Below are 13,066 nucleotides of genomic sequence, written 5' to 3'. Positions count from 1 at the left end.
CTTTGCTAGTTTTATTTTCCACCCACAGCCTTTGAAACCATAATTTATAATGCTCTCCACTGCTTCAAGTCTCCTGCCATAGAGACTCTAATAAGGTGTCTGGCATTGACAATACTTGAATACACACAACAGGTATTGCCTCAGATCATAGATCTTGAGCTAGAATACCACCTTAGGGATCATCTAGTACAACACTGGAATTTTCTTTTCTTTTCTTTTTGGAGGGGAGGAAGGCAAGACAATTGGGGTTAAGTGACTTACCCAAGGTCATACAGCTAGTTAACTGTCAAGTGTCTGAGGCCGTATTTGAACTCAAGTCCTCCTGTCTTCAGGGCCAGTGCTCTGTTCACTGTGCCACCTAGCTGCACCAACACTGTTTTTTTTTTCAAGGGGAGGAAACCGAATCCCAGAGAAGTTCAGTGACTTACCGAAATACATACACAAGTGTTGCTGTTCAGTTTTTTTTCAGTCATGTCCTACTTTTTGTGATTGCATTTAGGGTTTTCTTAGCAAAGATACTACAGTGGTTTGCCATTTCCTTCTCCAGCTCATTTTACAGAAGAGGAAACTCAGGCAAATAGAATTAAATGACTTGCCAGGGTCACACAGCTAGCAAGTGTCTGAGGCCAGATTTGAACTCACAAAGAGGAGTCTTCCTGACTCCAGGACTGGCATTCTATCCACTGAGCCACCTAGCTGCCCCTACATATTAGTAGTGCCAAGTGACAAATTAGAATCTGAATTCAAATCCTGCTTGAACTAAACTCTACTTAAGTGTTCAGCTTGTTTCTCCTGGATAACCAACCTTGAAGATAGTTCACAATAATCAGTAGGTTCACAAAATTGCCTTGACACTCACAGCATTTGCATCCTTACTTCCCAAATTTTATAGGGTTATCTTTGCTGCCTCCTAGCCATTTCTACCTCCCTCTCAATAGGTTAAGAGTACATTGGAACAGGGGCAGCTAGGTGGCACAGTGAGTAGAGCAACAGCCCTGGAGTCAGGAGGACCTGAGTTCAAATCTGGCCTCAGACACTTAACATTTACTAGCTGTGTGACCTTGGGCAAGTCATTTAACCCCAATTGCCCTGCCCCCCCCCCAAAAGCAAAAAATCCCAAACAACAAAAAATCTTCTTCTGGGGTAGCTAGGTGGCACAGTGAATAGCACACTAGCCCTGGAGTCAGGAAGGAGCATCTGAGTTCAAATCCAGGCTCAGACACTTAATACTTACTAGCTGTGTGACCTTGGGCAAGCCATTTAACCCCAATTGCCCTGCTGTTCCCCCTCCAAAAAAGCAAAAAAAAATAGAGTACTTTGGAACTTGGGCAGATTGATGGTGCAGTAGACAGAGTGTTGGGCCTGTAGTCAGGAAGACCTAAGTTCAAATCTGACCTCAGATACTTACTAACTGTGTGATCTGGACAAGTCACTTAACCCTGTTTGCCTCAGTTCCCTCATCTGTAAAATCAGTTGGTGAAAGAAATGACCAAGTATCTTTGCCAATAAAAACATCAAATGGGATCATGAAAAGTTGTGTACGACTGAATATGACTGCACAACAACCACAACACTGGAACTTAAAAGTTTAGCTTCCTTTTGACTGACCCACACTGCCTTCCATATGCAGATGCTTAAAAAAAAGAGACATTCTGAGTGTTGTTCTTGTGCTAGTTAATGGAAAACTGAAGTGTAATCTGGACTTGTTTTTGGATCATGTTAGATTTTACAGGAACTTGTGATCCAGGCCAGTTTCAGTGTCCTGATCATCGCTGCATTGACCCATTCTATGTGTGTGATGGCGATAGGGACTGTGCCGATGGAGCTGATGAAGTCGGTTGTAGTAAGTAGTAGGTTTCTCTCAATAGTTGCTCAGCAATTTTTGGTCTTTAGTGATTTCTACATGAGTTGAACTCTAATACCATGCTCCTTCATCCATAGTATATAACTGCACTGCTTCTGAATTCAAGTGCGCCAGTGGAGACCAATGTATCAGTAATATTTACCACTGTGATGGCGTTTTTGACTGCAATGACCACTCTGATGAGGCTGGCTGTCGTAAGTGCCAAACACCCAACAATCCAGATGAAGGAAATATTTTATGATGCTAGCATGGATATTATGGGGCTTTAATAATGAATTCACTATAATTGGGGGAAAGCCTAGGGTAGATTACAAAATATATTAAATGAATTCTTGCTACTACTTTCAAGTGCGACATTCACATATAATAACTCAAATGGGAACTAAGTTGTCATGTAGACATTTAATTCTTAGATCAGAATACAATACAGCAAACATTTAATTTATATTAGTATACCCAGTGTTTATGCATAGGGTTCTTCTAAAATGATTTCTTTCATCTTTTAGTAGGTTAATTTATGATATAATCTGATCCATTCCTTTTCCCTTCCAAAATAACACAAAGTTAATATCCATGTGATCACAAATGAATGCCACAGTTGAGGAGTCCAAATTAATGTTTTTTTAATAGTTAAATATATGTGACTACTTCACATGAAATCTCATTAGAAAGACTGAAGTATAACATAGATACACTGTCCACCTTTCTTTTGACAATATTGGGGTCAGCATGGGTGTGACATGACAGGACTTAGGCTGCTATCTGATGGTGGAATTCCACGATTTATTATTTTTCACTATGTGTATATGTTGGGTATGACTTCTGTGCTTTTAGGAAACTGTCAATAGAATAGTTACTTGCATAGAATAGGAACATTTCTTACCATGGGAAGAATGGTTTCCTAGATGCCTATTGATCAGTAATTAAATTAATGGGCAGGCAAACTAAAAATTACAGAGAATACTTAAGTATTTAGAAAATTTCAGTGACATGTTTAGAAATCTCCAAGTACTATCTTGACATTTTTTTGATGAGATATGGAATTTTTTTCTGCTGTTTTAAGGCAATAGTACTGTCAATGGCAGCTGAATCGCTATTTCACTTTAGAATATCATGGCAACTTCCAGATTCTCATCTGCAAAAAAGCTTTGATGGATTGCTGGATAGAGTATGAAAACTGATAACATAATAAATGTTTCCTGTAAATGTTAAGTTAATTCTACATTTAATGTGTTTGAATTTTATTTAATATGGTTCCTTAGGGGAAATGATTTCATCTCCCTAGTGTAAAAAGAAAATATGAAATTAAACACATCTAGTATAGAATAGCTATGAAAACATGATGATGGTGATAACTACTTACATTGATATTAACATTACAAGATACAAATCACTTTCACATATCAGTTATACCTCAGGGAAAAAGAGGGCAGAAATTCTATGAAAATTTTTAGCTCAGAATTCAATTTAAAATCTAATTTACTTATCAAATCTGTGATTCAAAGCATTTCTTATATGAGGAGGAAAAGAGCAGATTTTCAACTCAATCACTTTTCTTCTTCAGTGTAACTTACTAAGACAAAGGCCAGATCATATGAGCTGGCACTTTGCATGCTTAAAGAACGTAAATGCACAAGCCAGTTGGAGAAGTACTAGGATTATTTCAGTCTTGAATCGGTATGTCACTTACTTTGTCCTTAGGTCACAAAACTGAGATTGACAAAACAAAACGAACAGCTGGGGCATATAGTTACTCCATAATCAATACCATCAATGGAATCATGAACCACGTTCACGAGAAAAAATGTTTCTCTTTTAGCCACCAGGCCTCCAGGAATGTGCCACCAGAATGAGTTTCAATGCCAGTCAGATGGCACCTGTATCCCAAACAACTGGGAGTGTGATGGGCATCCGGACTGCATGGATGGTTCTGATGAACACAATGGCTGTCTTCCCGTGACCTGCCCTCCATCTCTTTTCCGCTGCGACAATGGAAACTGCATCTACAGGGCTTGGATCTGTGATGGGGACAATGACTGCAGGGACATGAGTGATGAGAGGGATTGTCCCACTCAGCCCTTTCGGTGCCCTAGCTGGCAGTGGCAGTGCCCAGGCCATAGCATCTGTGTGAATCTGAGCTCAGTATGTGATGACATCCCAGACTGCCCCAATGGGGCAGATGAGTCCCCAGTTTGCAGTAAGTTTTCTGACCACAGATTACAGGTCATAAAGCCCTTTTGAGCTGTAGGATAACAAAACCCAATGCTGTCACCGTCACTGTCACTGGGGTGTCTGAAGGGTAGTAGCACTTTACAGAAAGTAATTTTTAATGCCTTTGTGAGTTTAGAAATGTTTGAGGGGGGTAATATATAATTTAATTTAAGTAAATCACTGAATAATATTTCTCATTAAATTCTTCACACTTTGGTCATGTGTTTTTGTTTCTTTTCATGTTGGTGTCTAGAAAAAGAAGATTAATGGGGCTATTAGACTGTTAAATTACATTTGGTTCTATCTATAATGTGCTCTTAGGTTTTCTAACTTTAATATTTTCTAATTTCAATCAGAATGCGCCATAAAAACAATGAAGCTCGGGGTTTGTGTTTACTGTGATTGCAAATGGCTGTGATTGGCATGTAATCCTAACTACTGTCCTTTCTTTCTTTCCTCTTTAATCAATGCCCACTCTCAGATGAACCCCAGCCAGGTATGATTGTGACATATTTTAGATTTTTATGATTTCATACTGTGTTGTGTTTGTGCAGAAAATGACTGAAATCCTTTACATTAATATATTCCTCTCCATCCCCCCCTCCCACAGTCTAGGTGCATAGAGTGCTCTTTTAAAATTAATTTTATGGAAAGCATGTAAGATGAAGACATTTACTATCCAGCCACTGGATAGCTTCTCCCACAACTATTTTGACCTGAGGGAGGGGAATGGTGGTATAATAAGTAATCCATCTGTGCCCTTCTCTTCTTCCCCCAGAACTTTCCCCCATCCTTTTATGTAACCCAAAATGCTTGTCAACCTCTCCTTCTGCCTGCCAGCCCCTTTATTTCTAGATTAGGTTGATTGAGGTGTCATTTGGGTAAATACCTTAGATTTCTTCGCATGCTTGAATTATTGAGATGAGTAGTTATTGTGTATCTTCTATATAAATTTCCTCTCCCCCGTGTTTCAACCACTACTCTAAGTAGAAATTGGCAAAGGAGGTTTTAAAGCTGAATGATCGTTGGTATCATAAACAAGGACAAGTGAGTGCAGGCACCGTTAATCTTACAACTTAGTCGAGTGAATACAGCTCTCAATGGCTGTTTGGAAGTTGTATTGTTTTGCACACGAGGAGTATTGCATCACAATAATTGAAGAATAAGATTTCTGACACTTCTCTTTTTCATTTTCTGCCTTTCCTCTAGATCAGGAGAGCTGCTCAGACAATAATGCTGGTTGCACGCATGAGTGCATTCAGGGGCCTTTTGGGGCTCAGTGTTTGTGCCCATTTGGATATCAGCTCACCAATGACTCTAAAACCTGCGAAGACATCAATGAATGTGAAACTCCAGGTTTTTGCAGCCAGCATTGTTATAACGAAAGAGGATCTTCCCGCTGTTGGTGTGATGAAGGGTATATATTAGAAGGCAATGGGAAGACTTGCAAAGTTGCTGGTGAGGATTGTTCTTGAAAATGACGAGTCTTTGACAACATATCAATTGAATTTAATGCCAAATGTCATCATGGGTCAGGAATGGCTTTATGCTATGGGACATTCTCCTAACCTTGAGAAATCTTGTCCTTATGGAGCTTTAATTTTACTGATATGCACATTAGTATCGTGTTTTTGGTTTGATTAAGAATTTGCTCCTGGAATAATTTAAATGGTATTTATTGCACATTAAAAAATGAAGTGCATACATGATACCTATTCATTATCTTTCAGTTAATGATTTGGGACATTTTTGAAGATAAATTTTGAAAGAAAGAACGGAAATTATATTGGTAGCAGATAACTTTGGTGTGCAAAGATTTTTGACGAGGTTTTTGTATTAATGTATAAGATCCATGTGTTTATACATAGCTATTAATTTCACGGATATTTGTTAAACACATACTATGCTCAAGGCATGGTCCCTGGCCTCCAGAAACTTATATTCTAGTAGGTGTGAGGTAAGACAGAACAGAATATAAATTCCATATCAAAGCTCTAAGTAGGAATTCAGAACAAAGAAAGATCACTTTCAGTTGGCAAACTTAGTGCACCGAATCTGGAAATGTATATTTTTAATGGTGAAAGATGCTTCAGATCAACAATAATATTCTATTTTCAAAATAATATGATGAAAGAATTTCAGAGAAGCTATTTCTGCATTTTAACTTTCTTTGACTATTGAAAGTATCTAATATCAAGCATTTGAAAGAGAACATTTTTTTTCCTTCTAAGAAAATCAAAATTTTTCATTTGATTCTTTCACAGCTTCTGGAGACCTGTTGTTATTGGTGGCTAGCCGTAACCAAATAGTTGCTGACAACATCACCTCTCAGGGACATAATGTTTATTCACTTATCCGTGATGGTGAGCAAATTGTAGCAATTGACTTTGATTCGCTCAGTGGCCGTATCTTTTGGTCTGATATAAGACAGGATATAATCTGGAGTGCTTTTCAAAATGGAACAGACCGAAAAGTAGTAAGTGCAATTTCAATCTGTATTTCTTCCAACTTTTTAATTTTTATTGGGCCATTTTAATATTATTCTACTTTTTCGCTGAGAAACAGGTTGTGTGAAGAATTTTGAAAAGGTTTCTGTATTAATGTACAAGATCCAAGTGTTTATACACAGCTATTAATTTCACAGATATTTGTTAAACACATACCCCTCAATTTAAGAAGCGCTGCACTGGGTTGTGTACCTGAGGATTGAATATCTTTATCAACAAGATAATGACAGTTTTAGAGTTAGAGCAAGGAAGAAGGTAGATACATAATCTATGTTCCAACTCACATAATGTGAGAGCTTGGGAAGACTTCAAGGTCTATTCCATAGTCCCCTTCATTCTGGCCACATGGGCAAAGATAAAGACTAGTAAAAGAATGAAAACATTATATCTCTAGACCTTAATGTTCTTATCTGTGGCAAAACTTGCTCCTAAATCTCAGCTATCCTGTTGCCCTGGTGTTACACTATTTTTTTTTTTTAATTTTGGGGCTGGACTTGGTATTGGGAATTCCTGATAAGGAAACTCCCCCCTCTCCCCGCCCCCCCCCCCCCCCCCCCAGTGCAGATCAGTGAACATTCTTAGAGACAGGTCAAGTGACTTGCCCAGGGACATATAGCCAATTTGGGTCAGAAGTAAGACTTGATCTCAGCTCTTCTTGACTCTGAAGCTTCATATTGAAGTGTTATATATTGCTGTCTCTCTTCTCTACTTCCACTATTCCACCTGTACAATGTAACAGAAAAAGTGACCAGTTAATTTAACCAAGTTGCACTCCATGACTAGTTGCAGGAACTTAAACACAACTAATTTAATTCAACCTGATGTTTTATATATAGTAAAGTTCAACACAGTCATAACTCTGAGTGTTTCATAGTAGATGTTTAATATTTGATATTTAATTATATTATTTCTAATATTCATTTATACTATATTTAATATTTATTAACATTTATAGTTTATTGATTGATTTGAAAAGAACTACTTTTATAAGGTTTCCTCACTTGAATACTGCCTTTCCTACATTATTATAGATACAAATTTATATATATTTGACATCTCAGAGAATTTGTGCTTGCTCTCTCTCTCTCTCTCCCTCTCTCCCTCCTACAGGTATTTGACAGTGGTGTCACCGTGACTGAAAGTATTGCGGTAGACTGGGTAGGTCGTAATCTTTACTGGACAGACTATGTTCTGGAAACAATTGAAGTCTCTAAAATGGATGGGAACCACAGGACTGTGCTGATTAGTGAAAATGTAACAAACCCAAGGGGACTAGTATTAGATCCCAGAATTGAGTAAGATTTTTTTTTTTGTTTCAAAATTATGCTATCTCAGAATGATTATAATGGGGAGGTGGGTGGGGAAGAAACAATAACAGGCTTTAGCTTATATCTGAATTACAGTGTTTAAAATGATCCCCAGTTTTTTTTGTGTTTTTTTTTTCTAATTTAATTTATAAATACAGATTATTTCAAAAAAGACTTTGGAGTCACGGGAGTTACAGGCATAAAATTATTTTGTTGCTGCTTTTAAACGAATCTGTCACTTTCACAAACATTCTTTTTTTCTGAATTTGGATTATTAATTTTTAATAATGCAGTATTTAAAATTATTAGCTGTGTGATTTTATAATTCATTTCCTAATTAATAGATACTATTGTAATTTTCTATAAAAGGTCCGATGGGTTGCAGTTTTGATATACGACTACTTTATGATATCTTAAATAATACAGAGTTAGCTCCTCCAGTTCTATAACACTCCATTGCAAGTCATAAAAAAGATGAAATTTTTTTCTTTTGTTTTTCTTCTTCAAGAAGAAGGACAAATGATCTCATTTCTGTAAAAATACCAGGAGACCTTCTTCACATGAATTTAAATTACCCAGTCCTCTATGTAGGTTGGAGAATTGGGCTATATTTATCTATATCTGATTCCCTTGACAATTGAAAGTATTATATCTAAATGCTTTAGGAATAAATATGAATGTTTATAAATTGATTTTCCTATCTTAAACATTATAAAATATGAACTGAAACAGATGGATTTCACAAATCTCTTAATTTTTCTATTAATTGTAAATGCAACAGTGGAAATACAGTGGAAAGAGCTATGGATGGGGTCGACTCGGATCCTAGCCTGTCTCTGCTACTGCCCAGCCAGGTGGACTCTGGGACATCATTTAACCTTACTATGACTCATCTTCTTCATCTGTAAAATGTAAAGGTTGTTCTGGGAAAAATGCAAGGTCATCTTCAGACAGAAAATGAAATACCTCAGTGGTTCTATAAATGATAGATTAGTGTTGAAAATCTCAGATGTCATCATGTACTCCATTGGCAAGAGAGCAATGGAAAAATACCCAGATGGCAGAAGATTATATTTTGATTTGGGTTTTGCATTGTAAAACAAACAAACAAAATAAACCTTTAGCTTGTATCTGGAATTGAAAATGGCTATTTAAAAATATCAATATGGCTGTCATTTTGAATATTTCACCACTTTACTACCATCAGTAACTAGCATTTTTTCACAGTGCACATCTGATGTTCTGGTCAGACTGGGGGAAAAATCCTCGAATTGAAAGGGCCAGTATGGATGGCACCAATCGCACCATTATCATCAAAGATAAGATCTACTGGCCCAATGGCTTGGCTATTGACTACCCCAATAAATTGCTTTACTTCGCGGATGCTTATCTTGATTACATTGACTTTTGCGATTATGATGGAAACTACCGGAGGCAGGTGGTAGCCAGTGATTTGGTAAGATGGCAATGAAAAAAAATATTAAAAAGCTTATGGGTCAAAGTGGCATAAGGTGAACTGAGAAGCAAATCTCGTTCAGTGTTCTAGACAGGGTCATGCAGTGTAAAATACCAGGGATTCAAGAGGTATTTTAGTATGAGAAATGAAATGTATGGATAAGTTTTTTGAGAGAATAATAGAAAAGAAGACCTTTTACTGAATCTAGTTGGTTATTAGCTTTTAATTAGCTTTGAAGTAGTATTTAAAGTGATTAGTTGTGTAATTTTATAATTTATTTTTAAATTAATAGATATTATTATAATTTTCTAAAGGACCAATGTGCTGCAGTTTTGATATATATATGACTCCTTTATGATATCGAATAATATAAAGCCAGATCCTTCAGTTCCATAATGCTCCATTGTAAGTCACAAAAGGGAAAAAAAAAAACCTTGTGACTAGCTAATGCCCTAACACAGAATTCAACAAGCATTTATTTATTAAAATACTGTTATGTGTCATAAACTATGCTAAATTTTGGGAATACAAAGATAAAAACAAAACAGTCTTTTCCCTCAAGGACCCTACATTCTCCTGGGGGAAATACCATATACACAGATATAGAACATATACTTAAAGAAATAGAAAGTAATTTTCTGAGGACAGGGAAAGAGGAGGAAGAACACTGGTATGAAAGAATCTTTTCTCAGTGAGTTTATATGTTATTGGGGAGAATAAGTACATAGAAGAATAAGTAAAAATATGTATCAAATAAATCTAAATACTTTTTTTGGAGGGGGGAAAGACCACTTGAAGGAGATGGAATTTGAGCTAAATCTTGAAGGGACCTCTGGATTCCGACAGATGGAAGTGAGGAGAGAGGATTTTGGGGAGAGGTGGAAAAGGGTTGGTAGCATCAATCACTCCTGTCACTTATTTGAACTACAGGGTTTCTTCCACAATTTTTTTAATGTAGTCTTGATATTTTATGTTACTAACAATGAATAATGAAATAAAGAAGTTTATCAATTTGCTTCTGTCATTGAAAATTTTGTTCTGTTGCAGTTAACTCCACCAGTTAAAAATGCACTGTTTTCCATTTAACAAGGAACTCTCAGTGACTTGTAGTTAATTAAGATCTAAAACTCTGCAGTTCAGCTGCCAAGAATGTACTGAAGATCTGAAAGCCACAGCCTTGATGGAACTTTGGAAAACCTTTCCTGTCTTTACCGAAGGCTTTTCCTAAACTGTCCCAAGCCAATGAATATGAACTTATGAGAAGTAATATAGTATAGTTGAGAAAGCATGGGGTTAGAAACTTAGTCCTAACTACCTATGTAAACCTCAGGCAAATCACCTAAACTCTCTATGCCTCAGGGTGCCATCTGTAATAAGGGGATAAGGAGACCCGATTAACTTACTTAGCAGTGTTGTTATGAGGCTGAGATGAGAGGTATGAAAGTTATTTGAAAGATGTAGGTGCCACAAAGCAAGATATGATTATTTTGGGGTTGCTAGGTGACTCAGTGAATAGAACGCCAGCCCAGGAGTCAGGAGAACCTGAGTTCAAATGTGATCTCAGACACTTAACACAAAACTAGCCATGTGATCTTGGGCAAGTCACTTAACCCCAGTTGCCCTCTCCAAAAAGCAAAAAAAAAAAGAGAGAGATTATTTTAGGATAGTCACAGTACTTTCTGTTTTTATTAAGTGGAAAAGGTCTAAAAGTGGCTAATTTATTAGAGAGGCATTGTTTTCTACTCTGCTTGCCTTGGTCTTAATTTTTGTATGGTGCCTCAATATCACAATTAAGAACTCATAGCTGGAAAATTCCTGCCTTGCAGATATTACGTCATCCTCATGCCTTGACTCTCTTTGAAGATTTTGTTTATTGGACAGACCGCCGAACTCATCGAGTCATCCGTGTCAACAAGTGGCATGGGGGAAATCAAACAGTCATGATTTATAATATTCACCAGCCTCTGGGAATCGTTGCTGTGCACCCAGTTAAACAACCTAGTAGTAAGTGAAGCTAAGTTGTGTAGACTGGACTGTGGGTAGAAGAAAAGCATTTACTCTGGGAATGCTTATGAGAATGCTACTGAGTCATTTGTTTGCTAGTAAATATTTGGACTATAGGATCCCTTGTATCTTCCCAATTTCCAACACCTCTATTTAGCGCTAAAAAGTTGAACCACTTTATTGGACAGAAATAAATCTGAATTTGTGAGTAGCCTAAGAGAAACGGATTTACAGTAGTAGTTTCTTATGGCCCCTTGGTCTCCTTATGTACTCTGACTTGCTGAGTTATATATGTTAGATAGCAAGGCTACTGTGATCACCTTAGAAGCAGTGTGGTACAGTGGAAAGTACAGGATTTAGGGTCAGAGTATTTGGGTCCAAATCTCAGTCTTGTTACTTGGTACCTGAGTGACCTTGAGCAAATCACTTAACTTCTCTGAGATTCAGTTTTCTCATCTGTTAAGTGATGGACAGCTTCCCTATCCCTTAGGGTATGCTCTTATGATTGTGTGATATCCCAGATCATTCTCTTTGTTGGTGGGAAGTACTCTTAGAGTGCTGTCCTGTGATTTTCTTTTCTGATGGGCCAGGTAGATAATTCAGTTGGTCTGCAGATACACATATACAAAGTGTGTACAACACTATTCAAACGTCAGAGTATGTACATTATTGCTGTTCTCAGAGAACCTATGGTTTAAGAGGGAAGAAGAGACATGAATCATAATTATAGCATTTTGAGCTGGAAGAGATTGTATTAATCATCTTAACCAATTCCATCATTTGGCAGATGAGGAACTGGTTGGTGAATCTGGGGAATATGTGATTCTAATATTCTAACTTTATTAAAGTTTTCAAAACTGGGATAGAAGATACCAGGATGGAAGTAAATATCCTAGACATTTAGCAAATAGAAAACAACTTTTGGTACAGATTCGCTTAGTGGTTCATCTCTTAAATCTAAGGATAAACAAATAAATAGGGATTAGCAGTCATATTTTGTTGACTTGTCAGGGTGACCCATTGACTATTTATTCCATTTCTGACTCTTCACTTGCTTTCTCTGTGAACTTAAGCAGGTCATTTGTCCCTGTTACCTCTAGGGTGAGGAATCTGTCACTGGGAAAGAGGAAGACAGTGCAGGAAGTTAGGGGCAGGCATAAAAGCTCCATTAATTTGCATAGTGGATACTAAAACTACTTTGCTTACAAATGTGAATACGCGTAGGAGAACCATGCCATTGTAGCACGCTCTACAGGAGAATAATGTTGTGACTGATACTCTGTAATTGAAAATGGGAAACAGATTTGATATTAATTTTTGTATATGTGATTTTTTTAAATTGCAGGCACAAATTCATGTACATCTGCCCCCTGTAGTCACCTGTGCTTGCTTTCTTCATCAGGACCAAGGTTTTATTCTTGTGCTTGTCCTTCAGGGTGGACTCTTTCTTCTGATTCTATTAACTGCTTGAGAGGTATGGTGCTGTTTTGTTTTATGACTGTAAATGACTTTAGAGCTGGAAGAGACTGGTGAGCACATAGCACAGTCTCCACATTTTGCATATGAAGAGAATGAGACCCAAGGTGAAGTGACTTAAGGTCATATAGCTTGTGAGGGGCACAGCTGGTATTAGAACACAGATCTAACCTCAGCGCCTTTGTACACAGTAGATGATTAATAATTGTTTGTTGAATTTTTTAATTGAACCAAAGAGCCT

General features: G+C 37.2%; 1 protein-coding gene across 2 annotated transcripts in view; it reads left to right on the top strand.

Annotated features, from left to right (window-relative positions):
• The window catches only part of LRP2 (LDL receptor related protein 2), a 264,762-nt gene that overhangs the window by 115,955 nt on the left and 135,741 nt on the right, over positions 1–13,066 (top strand). For both annotated transcript variants that reach the window (XM_069080640.1, XM_069080638.1), the window contains exons 23-31: positions 1,724–1,843; positions 1,942–2,058; positions 3,684–4,061; positions 5,285–5,533; positions 6,340–6,551; positions 7,693–7,877; positions 9,117–9,345; positions 11,172–11,349; positions 12,695–12,823. In XM_069080640.1, coding sequence (XP_068936741.1) covers positions 1,724–1,843; positions 1,942–2,058; positions 3,684–4,061; positions 5,285–5,533; positions 6,340–6,551; positions 7,693–7,877; positions 9,117–9,345; positions 11,172–11,349; positions 12,695–12,823 — 1,797 coding nt within the window. The remainder of the gene's footprint in view (positions 1–1,723; positions 1,844–1,941; positions 2,059–3,683; positions 4,062–5,284; positions 5,534–6,339; positions 6,552–7,692; positions 7,878–9,116; positions 9,346–11,171; positions 11,350–12,694; positions 12,824–13,066) is intronic.

Source organism: Petaurus breviceps, unplaced genomic scaffold, assembly GCF_028583685.1.
Source record: "Petaurus breviceps papuanus isolate PSGF00001 unplaced genomic scaffold, PetGlider_PUasm1.0 91133, whole genome shotgun sequence".
Taxonomy (NCBI): Eukaryota; Metazoa; Chordata; class Mammalia; order Diprotodontia; family Petauridae; genus Petaurus; species Petaurus breviceps.
This window is presented reverse-complemented; position numbering and strand designations above follow the sequence as displayed.